The following is a 23681-nucleotide window of genomic DNA, read 5'->3' on the forward strand; positions in this document are numbered from 1 at the left end:
TAGGGAAGTGTCTTGGAACCCTTGCTGTTGATGTTGTCTAATAGTGACCTTTCAGGCAGTATGTATAGTAACCTCAAGCTTCTCGCAGGTGATGCGAATATGTATTGTAGTACTATCTGAAGAAGGGTTCACAAATACAGGGTGTTTCAGAAGTGATAGTCAGTATTCCGGGATATGACAGAAACGATCATTCGAAACGAAAAGGTTAAATAAACATGGCTCTAATCCTCATACCTTAAGAGCTATGAGCAATTCTTGAACTTCGATACTGTGAACAAATCTCTTCTAATGCAGGTTCTTTGCTTTCCATATTTTGAGAAGTGGTAATATGGACCAAAACAAAAAAAAAAAAATCTCCAGCGAAAATGTGCTCTAAAATGCATACCTTAAGACCTATGAGCACTTTTTCGTCTTTGATACTTTGAAACACAACTCTTCTAATGAACAAGCGCTCATATCTTTTAACGTATGCATTTTATAGCACATGTTTGCTGGACTTTTTTTGTTTTGTTCAATACCATCGCCTCCTAAAATCTGGAAAGTAAAGAAAATGGTTCAAATGGCTCTGAGCACTATGGGACTCACCTTCTGTCCCCTAGAACTTAGAACTACTTAAACCTAACTAACCTAAGGACACCACACACATCCATGCCCGAGGCAGGATTCGAACCTGCGACCGTAGCGGTCTTGCAGTTCCAGACTGCAGCGCCTAGAACCGCACGGCCACTTCGGCCGGCTGGAAAGCAAGAGCTTGTGGTAAAACAGATTTGTATCACGAAGTGGAGGACCAAGAATTGCTCACAGCTCTTAAGGTATCCGTTCTAGAGTCCGTGTTTACCTGACTTTTTTCTTTCGGTTGATCATTCTTGTCATATTCCTGAATACTGAACCCACTTCTCAGACACCCTGTTACTCAGTCATCTCTTGGCTCGATTCCAAATTGGTGCAAAGACTGGCAGTTTGCTTTAAAAATACAAAAATGCACTTTACAAAACTTAGTACTGTGTGACTACAGTATCAGTAGGTCACATTTGGAATCGGTCGACTAACACAATTACCTAGGTGTAACAATCTGTAGGAATATGAAATGGAGCGATAACATAAGCACAGTGGTAATTAAAACAGATGACAGACTTCGGTAGAGTACTAGGGAAATGAATCAAAGGTGCTTGAAAAACATCCCTGTGATAATCTCAAAATACTCCCCAAGTGTTTGGGACGAGTACTAAATGTGACTAACAGGTAACAAGAAGGACAGTAAGAATTGTTACAAGAAACGAAAGTAGTAAACGCTTGAAGACAGACGCAGATTTTCTCTTGAAAGTCTAGTTACAAAGTCTCGGGATTCAACTTGCAGCGAGGAATCTAGGAATATACATCGACCCCTAGGTATCGCTCACGCAGAGACCGTGAAGATAAGCCCAGACTAACATCAAGGCGTACAGAGGCTGTAAGCAATCACTTCTCTACACGGTATCCAGGGAATAATGTTCAATATTCAGAAATATGACAAGAACGATCGTAGGAAGCAAAAATTTCCATTGAACGTTGGCTCTAAAACGCATATCTTAAGAGCTATGGGCACTTCTTCATCTTCGGCACTGTGAGACAGTATCTTCTACTGTAAGCTATTTGCTTTCCACATTTTGGAAGGAGGCAATATGGACCAAAGAAGAATAAAAGTGTAAGGAAAATATAGGCTCTAAAACGTATACTTGTTAGGTCGAAGAGTTGTGTTTCAGAGTAGCGAATATGAGCAAGTGCTCCAGCTCCTAAATTATGCATTTTAGAACCCATGTTTAGCAGACAAAGTTTTTCTAGTTTTGGTCCATACTACCTCCTTTCCACATATGGAAGGCAGAGAGCTAGCAGTAGAATAGATATGGTTCACAGTGTCGAACAAGTGCATACGTACATCTGCATCCTTGCATGCTTGCAAACCACTATGAAGCGGACAGCAGAGGGTTACTAGGGCTTCTAAAATTTCCATTCACGTGTACAGGGTGAGAACAAATGATTGTAGCTATTATGGAATGCATTCTAGAGTCCATTCTTGCTATACATTTTGTTTAGAATGATCGTTCCTGTCGTATCACTAAACATTGACCATTTCTCCTGGGACACCCTGTATACGTGAACGGAAATTGTAGAAGATCTAGTAACTGGTAAAATGGTAAGTATCCTCTGCCGTGCGCTTCATAGTGGTCTGCAGAACAAGGATCCAGATGTAGATCTATACGTGTGGAAATGCACAGAGAGGTATGCTAACGGATGTTAACATGTACTCGTAAGAAACGAAACTTAAATGGAACATAATAGGAAACTTGCATGAAATGAAACAAAATTTCTAATACTTCTTTCCCTCTCTTAAGCACTGTACAGTTATCGTACATACTATTGCTGTTACGAACTGTGTACTTTACTTTCTGTTGAGGGACACTTTTTGCAGCCGTATTGTGCACCGCAGGTGAATAATGTTTTGCGTGCCTTCCCTTTTCGAATTTCCCCTTGCTGCGTGCAACTTTTCTAGAGCTAACCTTTCCCTTAAAATAAAACCACCGGAGACTCATGTTTCACGCCCTCCTTCCTCGTAAGCTCCAAGTGAGCTCTATTGCCCCTGGGATTCTGGGATACGCTACGAGCGCCGTAATGTTCGCCCAAGTAGAATTTGCTACGGGGTTCTCAGAAAGGTCAAGCAGGTTTCTAAAAGATGCAACATCACAGTTTATTTAGGGTAGTCTTTTTTTGAAGCTCCATGAGACACTGTAGCAGTCAGAATATTCTTTTAATGAATGTAGCAATGATTAGGCAATAATCTTCTCTCATTAGAAGTCTTGGATTGAACCTCTTTTCTGGAGTAAATTTCACAAAGTAATAAAACCTTCTCGTATTAAGCGAGCCCCAAGGATACTAATCCTGTGTAGTTCAGTGTTCAGTATGTACGATACGAGGAGGTCCTCAGTACGATTATTTCTCCTAACGAAAATTTTACTTGGTACAAGGACTAAAACCGGGTGCTAGGGAGAAATGCTTCTGTATGATACGTTTGTACCACTCGCTTGTTAGATAACGTCTATAGTTCTTCTTACGTCCGCTTAGGTTGGATTCGACGGGATAAGTGCCGCAATTTTCGCGTAGTCTGTGATCTTCATTGGTTTCTTTGTCATTGGCCTCCTCAACCCATCGAATAAAAATCTTGTCACCTGATACTTCTTTCCTATGCTAAATCTATCACCATCTCCTTCAGTTTTGCTTTAGTCGTGCCGTAGTAAGACAAAGAACCCAGCTACAAGTGATCCAGATTCACGCAGTAGTCAAAAGGAGACCTACTGTTTCTCTCTCGCAATTGACCTTCTGTTTTTATTCTGTGTCGCGCATGGAACCAATGTTCTGTCGCACTGCTTCCCGGCTTAGATCATCCAATCTTCTTGCTTTCTTCATTGACCTTTACGTCTCCATTACATTTCTTTCATTACTTCTTCTCCTACATTCATCTATTATTTGTCGAAGTTCCATGGACTAGTTAGCTTCTTTTGCAGATTTTGTTCTCCTCATATTGCTGTCACACCAGTCATATGTTGGTATTGTCGTTGAAAAGGACACGTCACAAAGTTGATTCGACTGATAGATTTGTAATAATTATGTACATTACTATAAATACAATGCCTGAGAGGAAGGGAGCAGGAACTAAATGAAACTTGATGTGTGCAGAGAATAGGTGATGTTATTTCAGCATTTAGAGTGATTATGATGATATTTGGTTTGTGGGGCGCTCAACTGAGTGGTTATCAGCTAGCGATGGGGACAACGCAAACACTTAGTCCCTGAGCGGAGAAAATCCCAGACCCGGGCGAGAATCGAGCCCGGTACCCCGCGATCTGGAGGCAGCAACGTTAACCACTAAACCACAGTTATAATCTCGAGTCAAATTTACAATAACTTGGCTGTTTGAGCCCACTTATCAGTATGACTCTGCATCCCCACTGGCTTCGATGCACGCATTTTTAAATATTCCTTTTATCTTGGATACTGGCGCTCTAACTGAGTTATTGTCCACGTTGGTCCCGCGCATTATTAGCGACAGATCTGGGGATGTTAGAGGCCACGGGATTACCTCAGCATCACGCAGTCAGTGCATAGATGTAAAAGGTAGATTAGTGATTAACGTCCCGTTCGCAACGAGGTCCTTAGAGATGGAGCACAAGTTTGAATCAGTGAAGGACAGGGTAGGATATCACCCGTGTCCTACTACAGGAATCATCCCGTCATTTGTCAAGTGATTTAGCGAAATCGTGGCAAACCTAACTCTGAATCGCCGGTCGGGGATTTGAATCGTTTTCCTCAAGAATGTGGGCCCAGCGTGCTAACCACTGCGTCGTCTCCCTCGGTGGCAGCTGATGGAGACACGTGTCCTGAGTAGACGAGTATTATCCTGTTGAAAAATGGCACTGCGATACTGCCGAATGAGAAATAACATACGAGAATGCAAGATATCCGTGACGTACAGTTTTCATAGTGCCTTGCGCGAGCAGCAATGGACCCATGCATGCCCGCCCACTTGAATGTTAGCCGGAGCGGAATGGAGCCGTCGCCAGCTTATCTTAGTACCGCAGTAGACGTTTCAAGGAGCTGTTCCTCCGGAAGACGACGGATTCGTGTCCTTCCATCGGCATTATGAAGAAGGTTTGGGGTTGATAGACCGTGCAACGCTCTACCACTGCATCGAAGTCTAGTGCCGATGGTGACGTGCCCATTTCAGTCGTAGTTACCAAGGTCGTGGTGTTAACATTAGCATATGCACGGGTTGTCGGCTGCTGAGGCGCTTCGTTAGGAGTGTTCGGCGCACTGTGTGTTCGGTGTGTTCAGGCACACTTATACTCTGCCCTGCATTAACGTCTGATATTAGGTCCATCACAGGTCGCTGCCTGTCCTTTTTTACCACTGTGCCTGACCTACGACATACGTCATCTGTAAGGAGGGGTGGCCACCCGATCCCACGACTTATAGAGATGGTTGCATCTTGGTATCGCCACGTGCTGAAGAGACTCACCACAGGACTTCCAGGTCACCAGACAAGTGGTGCAGTCTCCCAAATGCTCGTGTCGAGCCTCCAGGCCATCACAAACTACCCTCGATCAAACTCGGATAGATTGCACGCCTTACCCAATCTACGAACGGACAGCACCCCCACTGATACTGCATGTACCTTGCGGGCGGTTTTATATCGATAGTAGGTAGGTGGCCATAATGTTCTGGCTGATCAGCGTACTTGGTCGATAACCGATATAGCAAATTTGCATAAATATTTTCAATTCCATTTTCCCACAGGCTACTTCATGGAGCTAGCATCGGTTCCATCTGAATTAACCGTCCAAGATGTTTTCAAAATTCTGCCGAATGGTCACGGTATTCACAAGCAGAGAAGAGAGCAATAATGTTGGTACCTGTAAATAGGAGTGAGCGAAGGACATAAAGTCTGAATATAACGAACTCAATAAGTAAATTGTTATGTCGACATCCTTTTCAGGCCGCTATACTTCAGTATCAACACATCTTCGATTATTACTGATGATGTTTGTCCCATACTTCGTGGAGTGTAGGGGACGATGCGGGAGACATGCACCGCTGTTCTAGGCAAGATACCAGTGCAAGTGGTTTGCTATTGCTTTCCTCCGACCGTAATGGGGAAGAATGATGATGATGACGACACAACAAAACCGAGTCATCTCGAGGCAGGAAAAATCCCTGACCCCGCCGGGAATCGAACCCGGGTCCCCGTGCGCCGGAAGCGAGAACGCTACCGCAAGACCACGAGTTGCGGACTTTCATTATCATCGTCATAATTATCCAACTGATATATTACGCTAACTAAAGGCCCCTGTATACTTTTCATTATGTTCAGATTTTATGTGACACACAGCCATGTTGTTACAAAAATTTCTCCTAATGTGTACCTATCTCTCTTTCAATTGTCGTCTCGACGTTATCTCTTGGAGTCCATGTAGGAATTTCCTTCGTTCACATACCAACCGTTGCCTGGCTACGTGTACCGTCTGTGTTCAAATGTGTGTGAAATCTTATGGGACTTAACTGCTGAAGTCATCAGTCCCTAAGCTTACACACTACTTAATCTAAATTATCCTAAGGACAAATACACACACCCATGCTCGAGGGAGGACTCGAACCTCCACCGGGACCAGCCGCATAGTCCATGACTGCGGCACCCAGACCGCTCGGCTAATCCCGCGCGGCTTACCGTCTATGGAAGTCTTCGAATTTTCGACATGTACTCTCTGTAGATATTCACGTACAACTTCCGGAAGCCATTGGGAAATGCCTAAGACTAGGAACAAGTTAATATTTTTAGCTCAAACAACGCCGGTTGGCTATAATGATATTATGTCATGAAATATACTGCATTATTGCAACAAAATTCATTATCAACTTTCTCAATGAAAAAAGGCACTGGGCAATTTAAGACACGCACAAGTTGCTACATTCCTGTCACTCCTCCGCCCTAACATCGCTATTTAAAGGCAGACGCTTCGGGCGTGAGCGGTGACCCCGACAGAGTACAGATGCACTGGCCAAACCATTTCACTGAAGAAGGTGATGTTAAGTGTGCCATGAAATAACCTCTTGAGTAAGTATTTAGACAGTTTCCTACCTGCTCCGTGTTACAGTTCCTTCCGGCGATGTCCCTCGCATTCGGTAGCACTATCATCCTGTAGGCTGCTAATTTATGGCTGCTAATAAGTTTGCGAGTAGTTACCATTATTAAATGAAAAATCGTGACGCCATGACGATGTGTTTATTGGAACTAAATACTGTGAACTTCTGGGATTAATAAACATTTATTCGAAAACGTAAACTGGTTATGCCTCTAGCCAACACCGAGAACTCTGGGGGATCACTCCCTGGGTGAGCTACAAAATTTCCATCGTTCTACTTTTTAACTCTGCGTGTATTCTTGGGTTACTGTGTTCCCTCCGTTTGCTCAGTAACACTCAAAGTTTACTGCGTTATGATAATGCTGCAATCGTGGTCAATAACTTAGACTTTCCCTTACATTTTCTGCATCTAGAACTACGGGGTTTCGAAGTAAGGCGAGAAAGGCATGTTAGAACATAAATACAGATGCTCGCCAAACCTGCAGGTTGCGCTCTATTTTCACCACGAACGGCGCCTGTGCAATGTCTTCAAATTGTTGCAAGTGTTAGTCTTGGTCAGAACACTGTTCTACTTAGTTGTCAATGCATTACGTCGGAGCTAAGTTGGTTGATTCGGGGCAGGGGACCAAAAAGGGAGATCATTGGCCCCATCTCATTAGGGAAGGACGACAGCCGTGCCCTTTCACAGCAGTCATCCAGGGGTTCACCTAAAGCGAGTTATGGAAGTCACGGAAAACCTAAATGAGAATGACCGGACGTGGGTTTGAACCGTCGTCCTCCCGAGTGTGAGCCCTGAGTGGTAACCACTGCGCATGATAGTTTTAATAACAGTGAAAATTAATTTTATTTCGCCTGCATGTACGCCCATTCAGGGAAAACAGCTCATTAATTGTTGATTTCTTTAAGTTTAAGGGTTAAAGGGACCAAACTGCAGAGGTCATCGGTGTGTTGATTTCTTTCTCGAAATCTTGTTCCTGACATTATCTTCATGGGATCATCATGTTAATCTGGATTTGGCAGAGTTAGTGGTATGGGATTGGCGAATGTCCTTCTTGTCATCGTCTCTTCGCCTCCCGGGATGGAATTTATGTATTGCATCTGTCAGCGATTAGTGTTATTCCGTCTGAAAGTGCGAGAACGATTTCGAAATGGTTTCGAATAGTGACACTCAGGCGTGACGTGGGTACCAACGCGGTATTCACCTAGCTGAATATGGGAAATCGCCTAAAAACCAGATTCAGACTGGTCGGCCCATCGGCTTTCGTTGTTAATCCAATGGGCGGCTTCCATCCGGGGTGGGCGCCCTTCCCACAGTCCCGGAAATTCGTGCTAACGTGCGCGACTATGTGGCGTTAAGTCACCTCTTTCTGGTAATGCAGCCTACATACCTGCGATATTTATTTATTTATCCACTTACTGCAAATTTAAAAAAGCATTACCTGATATTTTAGAACAAGTCGTAGCCATTACAGCTTTAATTTTTGATATTTTTTGTCATTTGCTTTGTTCTATCTACAACATTTTGCACGTAATAAATACTTTTTTAAATAATAAATAATTTAAGTTGAAATATAAATAAAATTCTGTTGTTTTAAGAATAATGTGTAAAGGTGGTAGGATAGAGGTGAGATTTCTTATTGACATCACCTATCGTGACTGGCGGTACGTATCACGGAATGGTGTCGCCGTCACTGTGGGTCACCCTCTGGACTGAAGATTGTTGTTGCGTTGAGTATGTTGTGTCCGCAGGTATTATTCAGGTGTTGTTTTGAAATACTGTCTGTTAATGCATTTAATTGTGGCCGTTGTTCTTGGTCTCTTATTCCTGTGTACATATGTAATTCTCTTTCTGTGTAGTCTAAGTGTAGGGTTATGTCTACTGTTCGCATATTGCCCGCAGAAGACGATAGTGTGTCAGTCTCCGAGTCATGCGGCTTCAGTGCGTGGGATAAGGTCCGTGTCCTGTTAAGAAATGTACCATACCGTGGCTGGAATGCGACATGTCGTCTGTATCGGTACACTAATTATTGTGTGTACCTCATCTAGTCTCCACATCTTTAACCAGAGACTTGTAGCTCTGTATTTGATCGTGAGATCTATCGGGCGTACACTACGTGATCAAAAGTATCCGGACACCCCCAAAAAAGTACTTTTTTCATATTAGGTGCACTGTGCTGCCACCTACTGCCAGATACTCCATATCAGCGACCTCAGTAGTCATTAGACATCGTGAGAGATCAGAATGGGGGGCTCCGCGGACCTCACAGATTTCGAACGTGGTCAGGTGATTGGGCGTCACTTATGTTATACGTCTGTACGCGAGATTTCCACACTCCTGAACATCCCTAGGACCACTGTTTCCGATGTTATAGTGAAGTGAAAACGTGGACACGACAGCACAAAAGCGTACAGACCGACCTCGTCTGTTGACTGACAGAGACCGCCGGCAGTTGAAGAGGGTCGTAATGTGTAATAGGCAGACATCTATCAAATGGTTCAAATGGCTCTGAGCACTATGGGACTTAACATCTGAGGTCATCAGGCCCCTAGAACTTAGAACTACTTAAACCTAACTAACCTAAAGACATCACACACATCCATGCCCGAGTCAGGATTCGAACCTGCGACCGTAGCGGTCGCGCGGTTCCAGACTGAAACGCCTAGAACCGCTCGGCCACAGCGGGCGGCGCAGACATCTATCCAGACCATCACACAGGAATTCCAAATTGCATCAGGATCCACTGCAAGTACTATGACAGTTAGTCGGGAGGTGAGAAAACTTGGATTTCATGGTAGAGCGGCTGTTCATAAGCCACACATCAAGTCGGTAAATGCCAAACGGTGCCTCGCTTGGTGTAAGGAGCGCAACCATTGGATTACTGAAGAGTGGAAAAACGTTCTGTTGAGTGACAAATCACGGTACACAATAAGTCGATCCGATGGCAGGTTGTGGGTGTGGCGAATGCCCGCTGAACGTCATTTTTCAGCGACTGTAGTGCCAACAGTAAAATTGGGAGGTGGTGGTGTTATGGCGTGGTCGTGTTTTTCATGGAGGGGCTTGCACCCCTTGTTGTTTTGCGTGGCACTATCACATCACAAACCTACATTGGTGTTTTAAGCATCTTCTTGCTTCCCACTGTTGAAGAGCAATTCGGGGATGGCGATGGCATCTTTCAACACGATCGAGCACCTGTTCATAATGCACGGCCTGTGGCATAGTGGTTACACGACAATAACATCCCTGTAATGGACTGGCCTGCACAGAGTCCTGACCTGAATCCTATAAAACACCTTTGGGATGTTTTGGAACGCCGACTTCGTGACAGGCCACACCGACTGACATCAATACCTCTCCTCAGTGCAGACCTCCGTGAACAATGGGCTGTCATTCCCCAAGAAACCTTACAGATCTTGATTGAACGTACACCTGCTAGAGTGGAAGCTGTCATGAAGGCTAAGGGTGACCCAACACCATACTGTATTCCACCATTACCATTGGAGGGCGCCACGAACTTGTAAGTCATTTTCACTCAGGTGTCCGGATACTTTTGATCACAATAGTGTATTGCGACCACTACGGACAGTGCATTTTCTGAGGTGGTGCCGCAGGCTCCTTATAGCCTAATTAGGACTCTTCTCTGCCTTAGCCTGTCTGATGTTTTATTGCTGTCTAGGTTAAGTCTGTGTGTCCAAGTGTTTTCTGTGAAGGTCATTACTGATTCGAAGAGCGCACAGTGGTATTTCCGAGCAGAAGTAGTCCATAGAGTTTCGAATTTAGCCTCACTAGATCACGTCGTATGTTATCTGTCCTACGACTGGTAGTGGTAGTTTATACTGTAATTAATGTATCTCCAACAGTTTATGTTGTATTTTTCTGCTTTGTCTATTGTTACCGTTATGTGTTCGTCGAAACTCAATTTCTAACCGGTACGTACCACAAGACATCATGTTACTTATGCTCATTTAATGATTGTCTTCCATGCTTTAACTAAAGGATTTCTGTGGCGTTATCCATTCAGTAGTGTGCATGTTGTTTTGTTTTAGTCTAGCCTGAGTTTGTTCTTGTGACAGCATTGTGTAGTTGTTTGTAATATTCTGCTGGTTTTATCTTCTATGTGGTAGAAGTTATTTACAGTGACTACAACTAATAGGTCATCTACGTAGGAGTCAATCCCGTCTTACCCGTCATTCCCATCTAGAAGTTTTAGGAGTGGGTCGATCGTTATGTTCCAGAAGATGGGGTCACAGATCGACGGTTAAGGACAGTCTTTGGTAATACTTTTAATTATCTTGGGTATTAACAACTACTTCAGCCGTATTTTGTCCCTCATTATTGGATTACTAAACACAGCTGAAGTGGTTATTAATGCCTAAGATGACTACTCATAGCCGTCGTTGCTCTGCCTACATGATTGCTTTTAATTACTTTCCGGCTATCCGTCGGCCATTCGACTATTCGGTCTTTACTGTAGTCTAGGAAACTTTGTAGAATAACTGCGGTACATACAGATGTTTTAACCTTTGTAACAACAAAGGCCACCAGTGGTTATCGAATACCTCGGAAATGTCACTCATTATTGCTATGAAGTATTTCTGTGTTATGTTATTAACTATGTATAGGCGTAGTTGACTGTATCATTTGTAGATTTGTCGGTTCTGAGGCCGAACTGGTGTTGGCTCATGTCCCTGAGTGGTCTGTGGGTTTGCAAACGATTACTCAGTGGCTTCATGTGACTCTTTGCGAGAGTATTTATCAGACACTTAGGTTTGTAGGTCCTAAGATCTGAAGGATCCATGTCTGTTGATTTCTTAATAGTAACTGCTCTGGAGGCTTTCCACACTCTAAGAACACCGACAGCCATAAGGCATCGTTCAGTGACGTTGTCAGAAACGGGGTGATCTGCGGTGCTAGTTTTTTCACTGTTTCTGAATGGATACCGTCTGTTCCGAGTGATTTTTTGTTTTTGAGCTCTGTGATTGCTAGCGCAACCTCTTCTTGCCCATATAATAGGTGGCAGTAGCAGTATTTTACGGTGTGTGTAGGTCTTCTCTTAGTGTTGCGGGATATTGTGTGTCTGTATAGATGACTTTTTGAGGAAGCACCCTATACAGCACAACCTCCGTTTCCTCCATTCCCTCGTTAATGGGGTGTCAACTTTCTTTAGCGTTCCCAGAACTAATGGGGCTTTCATCTTAACTATCAGTATTTAGTATGGTTCCGACCGTATATTGTGTTTGTGCCATTACAAATCGTTTCCAATGTTGTTTACGTGAACTGCATGGCGTTTGTCTGTAGATGTCCTGTGTATGACTATAGGTCTCACATCTTATGCGTCTGCCTCTTTCTAGCATCAACCTTTGATATAATTTTTGTTTGCGTCTGGCAGACACCTGTCATATTATGACCCGCCAGGGTAGCCGAGAGCGCTAACGTTCTGCTTCCTGGACTCGGGTAGGCGCGTCGGCCCCGGATCGAATCCGCCCGGCGGATTAACGACGAGGGCCGGTGTGCCGGCCAGCCTGGATGTGGTTTTTAGGCGGTTTTCCACATCCCGCTTGGTGAATACCGGGCTGGTCCCCATGTTTCGCCTCAGTTACCCGGCTCGCAGACATCTGAACACATTCGCACTATTCCATGGATTACACTTGACACATACAGCTGGGGTACACTAATTCCGTCCTGGGGGGTACGGAGGGCGGCAGGAAGGGCATCTGGCCATCCCTTAAACGTTAAAATGCCAAATCCGAATAACGATGGCTGACCCTGGGTAACTGCGGGACAAGGCACACTCGATAGAATGGAAGAACACCTCTCATGTTATGTTTTGCGTTGTACCTGACTTACCGCACCTAATGTCATGTTGACGCTTTCTCTGTCCACAGGAGGCGCCACCGCCGCCGCCATGGCAGCCGGGCTCTGGGCCTGGACCGGGTCCGGGTCCGGGGGTGGGGGTGGCACCGGCGCCGCCCCTGGGGCCAGCGCACGGCAGCCCCTTAACGCCGCCCTCGGGCACCCGTCTCCAACTGCACGTCGACGCCAGCCCTTCCAGGCTCTCACTGCAGTCCGGCAGCTTCCAGTGCAGGTCAGTGACTGTCCATTTCACATACTGAGACTGCAGAGGGCCACATTAGGAAGCTCAGCGAATGTACACGACACAGCACGCTCGAAAGGAAAATATTTAAAGTACACAGCGGTACGAATACATGGTTTCACGTCTATATTTACAGATAAAATTTTCTTGCCTTAATAGCCGCGTCAAATAGTTAAATAATGGAAAGATTTCAGCCGAATGCTCCTTAGCCAAAGCGGTAACTTCGTGATCATAACCGTGGTAGAATCTTCGTACACGTCGGTCAGGGGCCTGAAGCTGGAGTTGTAAAACGCTGAAACTGGTAGCCAAATGAAACAAGTTTGAAAACTACACTGCTGAAGGTATTTAATTTGACATCCCGCATCGGACAGCCGAGCCCCGCAACCATCTCTAAAAAGATGCACGTACATAAAGCGGCAACTGTCTCGTTATTACTGCTGCCTTTCTTACACACCGGTGCAGCCGTCTGGTGTTCATTCCAGCGCCCTATATGTACTGTTTTCGTCGCGCATTCGCCACGCCGTAGTCCACTAAGTAATGCAAAAGATTAGCCTGCTCCTAAAGAGGCATACAATCGATTCAGTCTTCAGTCCTCCAGCAAAAATTCGACAGACCATAAGGCCCGTAAAAAATGATACTGGCTTCAAAACACCAGAAGTATACAGACTATAATGTTAATTTTGCCAGCTTTATATCGGCCAAACTGTATGTACTATTGAACAACACTGTACATACAAAATGTTTTTTGTAATTCAATATTTATTCACTTTTTCGGTATTGCATTCGCCAAATCACTGAAATAATTACTCCGCGAGAACTGCACTCTCAGGATGACTAACAAGAAACAAGTGACGCACGTACCGTACGAAGCACTAGACTGTCACCGTCGTAGGGATTCGATCATTCGTAACACAGAATGCGCCTTGGAAGAGAGCACTTCGATTAAATTTTATTTCCAGAGTTACGTATTTCAATCACCTGCCCTATACCTATAACGTGTTCATGTGTAACTCGTTTCTTTCACCTGTTACGAGGGCGTGTTGATTTTTATGGGAAAATTCTTAAGGGTTTGCAGGTAAAGGAAACTTTATGAATATTCGCCATCTTTATTCTTCATGTTTACATATTTATTTCTCAATACAGGCACTCTGCCGACAAACACATTTCTCCCGACGAGAGGCCGGCTCCGTGATATCACCACTCTATATACTTGACTTTGTTGATGCAGCCACAACTTCACCTTTGCTTGTGCCGCCTCATGACTATCAAATGAGATCCTCTAAGGTGGTCTTTAAGACTTGGGAACAGGTAAATATCGGATGAGGCTAAGTCAGGACTGTATGGAGGATGAGCGGCGACAGTGAACCCAAGGCTTCTGACTGCTGCGGATGATGAGTGTGTTGTAGCATTATCATGCTAAAGAAGAGGATGCTCCACGTGTAGATGAACTCTTCGAATTCGTGCTTCCAGTTTTCTGAGAGTCTCGCATTACACTGACGTAGTTACGTTACACAGCGCCATGTGCGCGCTTCAATTCAGATCCCTCTAGCAAGAGAGAATTGCAGCTAACGTCAGCGAAGTGGAAAATTCGACTTAGTAATATGCATGACATGTAATACCTCAACCGAAACTGAGAACAGAATAAAAAATTCAGAAGCATTACTTTTCAGCACGCCCTCGTATTAAAAATGGCACTCAGTATTTCTGAACGCCACAGATCTCCTCCCCTTACGGCATAGCATAACAGAGCGCAGTGATGCTCTCAGTTGTAAGGAAAATGAATTTATGTAACATAACCATTCATCATTAGGGAAGCACCGCATTGAGCTTCTGTCAGTGGAAAGCAGTTACCTCGAAATGACTACATCCGCTCTGGTCCATGTCTTTGGCGTCTATACCAAATCTTGAAATGTGCCTTAGCTGGTAATTGTAAGTCTTGATAACAGTTTATTATTTAATTCACGATATTACCCCTTTCGGTTTCCTGCCATCGTGGGATCTGTTAAAACAATACTGAAAAACGATGGTAGAACATGGCTAAAGGCCAAATCGGCAGGAAAAGTCTGTCTCTAAGTATGAAGGCTGAAGTGCAGGATGGCCATTATATGCCGTTAGCAGTATTCTGAAACGAGTATCAACCTCAAATGCTTTGTACACCCACGTACAGTGATGGCCCGAAAACACCCTAATACGAACGCGAGTTATGGGTGGTATTTGACGCTGTTGATGAGGTAACGTAAGTGTTCAGCATCCCTGATTCAGTTAAAATGTGACATTCATGACATAGCATCGAACTCTTTGGGATTAGTCAAAGAGTATTAATTTGTTGGCATTTATGACAACCATCATGACGACTCAAACCATGCCCCTCCCCCATCTATTACCCAACAAGTTCCCTCCCCTTATCTATGAGGTCACAAATCAAGATGGATTTCATTAGTGGAGCCAATCAAGAGGTTTTAGTTATCACGTTGAACACATGAAGTCATAGATAACAGGGGTGGTAAATTTAAGAATACAAGATGTTGGTGGTGGTGAAAACTTCCAAAGCCAAGAGACGGTGATGGAAAATGTATTAAAGCAAAACGGTGGTGGCATCATTTGAAAATTTCAAGATGGTGGTGACAAGAAATTTATAAAAATCTTTTTATCATCTCTTAAGAATGAAGCAGCCAATCACAGTGCAGTATCTTTACCAGACATTAAAACGAAGCAAGTAGGCCAGTGGCGGAAAAATAAAAAGAGCTAGTATCCCTTACAAAGAAACAGCTAATCACAGCGGAGTATATTACCGACCATTAAAATGAATCATCGAGTCCCAGTGTTACGCCCCCCCCCCACACGCACACACAATTGTTATGTCAATGTGATCATGTATTTAAACTGTTCTGGAAAAATAATGTTTAGCTAAAGTAATATGTCAACTACCGGAGAGTGTGTTAATGTTTAAACATCAACAGTCGAGATCGCAATAATATTCCTCTATTAACCAATTTCGACTTATTTAGAAGCCAACTTCTAAAAATTTTTTGGCCGCCCATGTTTAGTGGTGACGGCCTCTCGGATTTTTCGTGATACCATGATCGTATCACGAGAACTCCGACGAGCCGCCAGCACCAGACATAGGGGGCCAAAAAGTTCTGAAGATGGCTTGTAGAAACCGGTCAGTAGAGGAGTATTATTTCGATCTCGACAGTTCATTTTTAAATATAGACTCAGATCACTGCTCTCCGTGGACTATGTTGTCAAAATTTATGATGCAGTTGATGTGTAGGCTCCGTTTTTTTACATATGGATGTGAATGTAAACTCTCAAATTAATCGCAAAGATGCTATTTCCTTGTCTTAATTGTCTGTAAATACTTTTAGATATTAACATTCCGATCTGAGACTATGTTATTGTTGGTACAAAAAACCAAATTTCATTATCTGTCATTTTCCAGTAACTGTTCACCTAATAAAGCATCATTTTAGAGGGGACATAGACAGTTCATCATGTTCTACACTAGTAAAATATAATGCATGATACTGACTCGCTATTATTTACTTTTTTGTCCCATTGTGTCTTCAAAACCTGTGGTAGCAGCAACAAAATATTTTAAAATAATGTGTTTTGACAGCACCGGTAATCTATTGTAGCATTCATAATTCATGAAATAAGAAATTTTCACATTTAAAACATAGACAAATATCATGGGGGAACAAGGAGGATACAAAACATGACCAAAGACTATGGTGGGACAGAGATGAAAGGTCAATAATTCTAAAATACAATCTCTGCCACTGAAATGAAATTATTTATCAAAATCAATAAAGATTGTGAATGCAAAACACATGCAGGTTGCTTATCACGATATGAAATTATAACTAAAAATCTCTGATCATGAATGGAAATTAGAATTTTACACCAAATAAAATTGTATTATTCTTCAAAACATACCTTAAGCAAAAAATGCAAATAGAATGTTCTGTAACATTTAAAAATATACAACTGGATTACATATGGACACTGCTGATAATCCTTATTGCCGGAACTTGCGAATGTTCATCATCCGGTTTTTGTGTCGCACTCTGGGGCACAAAGGACCCTAAAATTAAATATTTCCACAGCTAAATTGCCTGTACTAATTGTTAAAATACATGCAGTTTTCCTACAGCACACTGAAATAAAATACAGGTCAGTCGGAAAGGGCAATTCGATCTAGATACCATGCAAGGACAGGTACCCGTGGTCTAGGGGTAGCGTCTTTGATCCATAATCAATAACGTTTTCGGTCCCGGGTTCGAGCCCCGCCACTGTCTAAATTTTGATAAATAATCAGCATTGGCGGTCGAAGACTTCCGGTATAAGAAGTCAGCCTCATTCTGCCAACGGCCTTGTCAAAGAGGGCGGAGGAGCGGATAGAAGTTCAGGGCACTCTCTTGTCCTAGGGGTGGGAAATTGCCCCTAAAGGCGGAAGAAGCAGCAATGATCAACGACATGAGGATGCAGAAGGCAATGGAAACCACTGCATTAAAGACACGTAACGTGTATCCACAGGACATGTAGCCTGTAATTGAAGAAGTGTCATGATGATCTTTCCACTGGCAAAAGATTCCGGAATAGTCCCCCATTCGGATCTCCGGGAGAGGACTGCCAAGGGGGAGGTTACCATGAGAAAAAGATTGAATAATCTACGAAAGAATAACGTTCTACGAGTCGGGGCGTGGAATGTCAGAAGCTTGAACGTGGTAGGGAAACTAGAAAATCTGAAAAGGGAAATGCAAAGGCTCAGTCTAGATATAATAGGGGTCAGTGAAGTGAAGTGGAAGGAAGACAAGGATTTCTGGTCAGATGAGTATCGGGTAATATCAACAGCAGCAGAAAATGGTATAACAGGTGTATGATTCGTTATGAATAGGAAGGTAGAGCAGAGGGTGTGTTATTGTGAACAGTTCAGTGACCGGGTTGTTCTAATCAGAATCGACAGCAGACCAACACCGACAACGATAGTTCAGGTATACATGCCAACGTCGCAAGCTGGAGATGAACAGATAGAGAAAGTGTATGAGGATATTGAAAGGGTAATGCAGTACGTAAAGGGGGACGAAAATCTAATAGTCATGGGTGACTGGAATGCAGTTGTAGGGGAAGGAGTAGAAGAAAAGGTTACAGGAGAATATGGGCTTGGGACAAGGAATGAAAGAGGAGAAAGACTAATTGAGTTCTGTAACAAGTTTCAGCTAGTAATAGCGTATACCATGTTCAAGAATCACAAGAGGAGGAGGTATACTTGGAAAAGGCCAGGAGATACGGGAAGATTTCAATTAGATTACATCATGGTCAGACAGAGATTCCGAAATCAGATACTGGATTGTAAGGCGTACCCAGGAGCAGATATAGACTCAGATCACAATATAGTAGTGATGAAGAGTAGGCTGAAGTTCAAGACATTAGTCAGGAAGAATCAATACGCAAAGAAGTGGGATACGGAAGTACTAAGGAATGACGAGATACGTTTGAAGTTCTCTAACGCTATAGATACAGCAATAAGGAATAGCGCAGTCGGCGGTACAGTTGAAGAGGAATGGACATCTCCAAAAAGGGCCATCACAGAAGTTGGGAAGGAAAAATAGGTACAAAGAAGGTAGCTGCGAAGAAACTATGGGTAACAGAAGAAATACTTCAGTTGATTGATGGAAGGAGGAAGTACAAACACGTTCCGGGAAAATCAGGAATACAGAAATACAAGTCGATGAGGAATGAAATAAGTAGGAAGTGCAGGGAAGCTAAGACGAAATGGCTGCAGGAAAAATGTGAAGACATCGAAAACGATATGATTGTCAGAAGGACAGACTCAGCATACAGGAAAGTCAAAACAACCTTTGGTGACATTAAAAGCAACGGTGGTAACATTAAGAGTGCAACGGGAATTCCACTGTTAAATGCAGAGGAGAGAGCTGATAGGTGGAAAAAATACGTTGAAAGCCTCTATGAGGGTGAAGATTTGTCTGATGTGATAGAAGAAGAAACAGGAGTCGATTTAGAAGGGATAGGGGATCCAGTATTAGAATCGGAATTTAAAAGAGCTTTGGAGGACTTACGGTCAAATAAGGCAGAAGGGATTGATAACATTCCATCAGAATTTCTAAAATCATTGGGGGAAGTGGCAACAAAACGACTATTCACGTTGGTGTGTAGAATATATGAGTCTGGCGATATACCATCTGACTTTCGGAAAAGCATTATCCACACAATTCCGAAGACGGCAAGAGCTGACAAGTGCGAGAATTATCGCACAATCAGCTTAACGGCTCATGCATCGAAGCTGCTTACAAGAATAATATACAGAAGAATGGAAAAGAAAATTGAGAATGCGCTAGGTGTCGAACAGTTTGGCTTTAGGAAAAGCAATGGGACGAGAGAGGCAATTCTGACGTTACGGCTAATAATGAAAGCAAGGCTAAAGAAAAATCAAGACACTTTCATAGGATTTGTCGACCTGGAAAAAGCGTTCGACAATATAAAATGGTGCAAGCTGTTCGAGATTCTGAAAAAAGTAGGGGTAAGCTATAGGGAGAGACGGGTCATATACAATATGTACAACAACCAAGAGGAAATAATAAGAGTGGACGAGCAAGAACGAAGTGCTCGTATTAAGAAGGGTGTAAGACAAGGCTGTACCCTTTCGCCCCTTCTCTTCAATCTGTACATCGAGGAAGCAATGACGGAAATAAAAGAAAGGTTCAGGAGTGGAATTAAAATACAATGTGAAAGGATACGATTCGCTGATGACATTGCTATCCTGAGTGAAAGTGAAGAAGAATTAAATGATCTGCTGAACGGAATGAACAGTCTAATGAGCACACAGTATGGTTTGAGAGTAAATCGGAGAAAGACGAAGGTAATGAGAAGTAGTAGAAATGAGAACAGCGGGAAACTTAACATCAGGATTGATGGTCACGAAGTCAATGAAGTTAAGGAATTCTGCTACCTAGGCAGTAAAATAACCAATGACGGACGGAGGACATCAAAAGCAGACGCGCTATGGCAAAAAAGGCATTTCTGGCCAAGAGAAGTCTACTAATATCAAATACCGGCCTTAATTTGAGGAAGAAATTTCTGAGGATGTATGTCTGGAGTACAGCATTGTATGGTAGTGAAACATGGACTGTGGGAAAACCGGAACAGAAGAGAATCGAAGCGTTTGAGATGTGGTGCTATAGACGAATGTTGGAAATTATGTGGACTGATAAGGTAAGGAATGTGGAGGTTCTACGCAGAATCGGAGAGGAAAGGAATATGTGGAAAACACTGATAAGGAGAAGGGACAGGATGATAGGACATCTGCTAAGACATGAGGGAATGACTTCCATGGTACTAGAGGGAGCTGTAGAGGGCAAAAACTGTAGAGGAAGTCTGAGATTGGATTATGTCAAGCAAATAATTGAGGACGTAGGTTGCAAGTGCTACTCTGAGATGAAGAGGTTAGCACAGGAAAGGAATTCGTGGCGGGCCGCATCAAACCAGTCAGTAGACTGATGACCAGAAAAAAAACCATGCAAGGGAGAGGCGATCGTCATAAAAAATGTTGAACAATCAATCAAAGAAATCTGAACATGATAGGGAACCTAAAAAAAAATGAAAAGGAACTACTGAACCTCAGTCTAGATGTGAAGGAGATCAGTTAAGCAAAATGGAAAGAAGACAAAGATCACTGGTCACCTGATTGCAAGGTAATATCAACAGCTGCAGAAACTGATATAACGGGAGTAAGACCCGGTAAGAATAGCAAGGTAGGGCATAGAGGTTTCTATTGTGAAGAATTCAGTGATGGGGTTATTCTCATCAGAATCGACAGCAAACCAAACCAGGCAACGATAGTTTAGGTATACGTGCTAACATCCCAGGTAGAAGACGAAGATACAGATAACGTACGTGAGTATATTCACCGGGTAATTCAGTACATAAAGGGAGATGAAAATCTGATAGTCATGGCGGACTGGAACGCGGTTTTAGGGGAAGAAGTAGAAGGAAGGGTTACGGAAGAGTAAGGGGTTTGTTGTAGGAACGAGATAGGTGGAAAACTACTTGAGTTCTGCATCAAACCTCAGCTAGTAATATTGAAAACGTTGTTTAAGACTCACAGGAAGAGGGGTAGGATCTGCACTTGGAAAAGGCCGGGAGGTATTAGAAGGTTTCAGTTAGATTACATCATGGTCAGGCAGAGATTCTGAAATCAGATACTGGATTGTAAAGTATACCCAGGAGCAGATATAGGCCCAGATCCCAATCTAATATTGATAAAGAGTAGGATAAAATTTAAGAGACTAGTCAGGAAGAATCATTGCCCAGAGAAGTGGACTCAAAATGGCAGTCACAGTAGTTGGAAAGGAAAGAAATAAGTACAAGGAAGATAACTGTGACCAAACCGTGGGTAAAAAATGAGATACCTTAGTTGATCGACGTAAGATGGATATACAAAAGGTCTAGGGTAATTCAGGAATACAGAAATACGTCACTTAGGAACGAAAAAAATAGGAATTGCTGGGAAGCTAAGGTGAAATGTTTACATAAAAATGCGAATAAATAAAAAAAATGATTCTTCGCAACAACTGACTCAGCAAATACGAACTCAAAACAACGTTTGGTGCTATTAAAAGCAAGTGCTGTAACATTAACAGTTCAATTGGATTCCACTTCTAAATACTGAGGAGAGATTGGGCAGGTGGAAAAAATGGTTCAAATGGCTCTGAGCACTATGGGACTCAACTTCTGAGGTCATTAATCCCCTAGAACTTAGAACTAGTTAAACCTAACTAACCTAAGGACATCACACACATCCATGCCCGAGGCAGGATTCGAACCTGCGACCGTAGCGGTCTCGCGGTTCCAGACTGCAGCGCCTAGAACCGCACGGCCATTTCGGCCGGCGGGCAGGTGGAAAGAGTGCAGTGAAGGCCTCTATGGAGGGGTTGTCCGATGACGTGATAGAAGAAAAAGACGGGAGTCGACAGAGATGAAAAACGGGATGTAGTATTAGAATCAGAAATTGAAAGAGTTATGGAAACACTTAAGACCAAATAAGACAGAAGGGGTAGATAAGTCATCGGAGTTTCTAAACTCGTTGGGGAAAGTTGAAGCTAAACGACTATTCAACTTTGTGTGTAGAATGTATCAGGCTGACGACTCTACCATTAGACATTTGGAAAAATATCATCCACACCATTCCAACAATTACAAGCGCCGACAAGCGCGAAAATTAACACACGAATAACATACAGAAGAATGGAAAAGAAAATGAAAAATCTGTCATATGACGATTACTTTTGTTTTAGTAAAGGTAAAGGAAGCAGAGAGGCAGCTCTGATGTTGCGATTGATAAAGGAAGGAATACTGAAGAAAAGGCAAGACTTATTCATAAGATTTGTCGACCTGGAAAAAAAGTTCAACCGTGTGAATTGGTGCAAGATGTTCGAAATTCTGAGTAAAGTAGAGTACGCTGTAGGGAAAGAGGGGTAATAAACAATACGTACGAGAACCAAAAAGGAACAGTAAGAGACGAAGACGAAGAAGAAAGCTCCAAGATTAAAAACGTGTGTAAGACAGGGATTTATTCTTTTGATCCTACTGTCAATCTACACATCGAATAAGCAATGATGGAAATAGAAAGGTTCAGGAGTGGAATTAAAATTCAAGAAGGAAGGGATATCAATGATATGATTCGTTGATTCCATTGCTATCCGCAGTGAAAGTGAAGAAGAATTACAGAATCTGTTGAACGTAATGAACAGTCTGATGAGTACAGAATATGGATATGAGAGTAAATCGAAGAAAGTAGCAAAAATGAGAACAACGAGATGCCTTACACCAAGATGGGTACGAAGCAATTGAAGTTAAGGAATTCTGTTACATAGGCAGTAAAATAACCCATGGCGGATGGAGCAAGGTGGACATAACAAGCAGACTATCGCCAGCAAAAAGGGCATTACTAGCCAACAGAAGTCTGTTAGCATAAAAACACAATTGTTAATTTGAGAAAGAAATTTCTGAGAAGGTACCTTTGGACCACAGCATTCGGTGGTAGTGGAATCTTTACTGTGGTAAAACGGAAACCGAAGAGAATCGAAACATTTTACATGTGGTGCCGCTACAGAATACTGAAAATTAGGTGGACTAATAAGATAAGGTATGAGGAAGTTCTCCACAGAATCAGCGGGGAAAGCAATATGTGAGAAACACTGTCAAGAGCAAGGAGCAGAATGTTAGCACATTTGTTAAGACATCAGGGAATAGCTGCCATGGTACTAGACGGAACTGTAGAGAGTAAAAACATTAGAGGAAGACACTGGAATATATCCAGCTCATAATTGAGAACTTAGGTTGCAAGAGGTGAAGAAGTTGGCGAAGGAGAGAAATTTCTTGACAGGCTGCATCAAACCAGTCAGATGACCGTTGAATCGAAAAAAAGGCTTCTAATTCATCAAAATACACAAAAATTTCTTATATAACATTGTAAAAAATAAATGAGTAATACTGCTGTTCTGATAGTTAAAAGTGGTCTTGTCGACTAGATTTACCTATAAGAAACTTTAAATTGGATGTTATTTGTCGTTGTGTACATGTGACTCCTTGTTTTGTTCACTATTACTGGCAATGTATCTCGATGCCCAAAGATGTATGTAAACAAGTCTCTGCTCCCTGATGATGGAGGTTGATGCCGCAATTTCTGCTTTCACTGATTTTGCTAAGATGGCGTGGCACACAAAAATGGTTAATGGCGCTCTTTGTTGGCAAACTGGCTTCAATCAAGTAGCTTTCCTTAAAAGTATGAACAAATTAGGGGTGGTCTATGGAAGGATATTCAGGTGGGACTAATGTAGAAAGGAACATGATGATTTATTGAGGGAAAAAAATTATATTTATTATGCCCATCACA

General features: G+C 42.8%; 1 protein-coding gene across 1 annotated transcript in view; it reads left to right on the plus strand.

Moving 5' to 3' along the window:
- Nucleotides 1–2247: 2247 nt before the first annotated feature.
- The window catches only part of LOC126153857 (uncharacterized), a 1728205-nt gene continuing 1706771 nt past the window's right edge, over nt 2248–23681 (plus strand). The window contains exons 1-2 of the mRNA XM_049916098.1: nt 2248–2259; nt 12555–12754. Of these exons, the coding sequence (XP_049772055.1) occupies nt 2248–2259; nt 12555–12754 (212 nt within the window). The remainder of the gene's footprint in view (nt 2260–12554; nt 12755–23681) is intronic.

Source organism: Schistocerca cancellata, chromosome 2 (genome assembly GCF_023864275.1).
Source record: "Schistocerca cancellata isolate TAMUIC-IGC-003103 chromosome 2, iqSchCanc2.1, whole genome shotgun sequence".
NCBI classification, from domain to species: domain Eukaryota; kingdom Metazoa; phylum Arthropoda; class Insecta; order Orthoptera; family Acrididae; genus Schistocerca; species Schistocerca cancellata.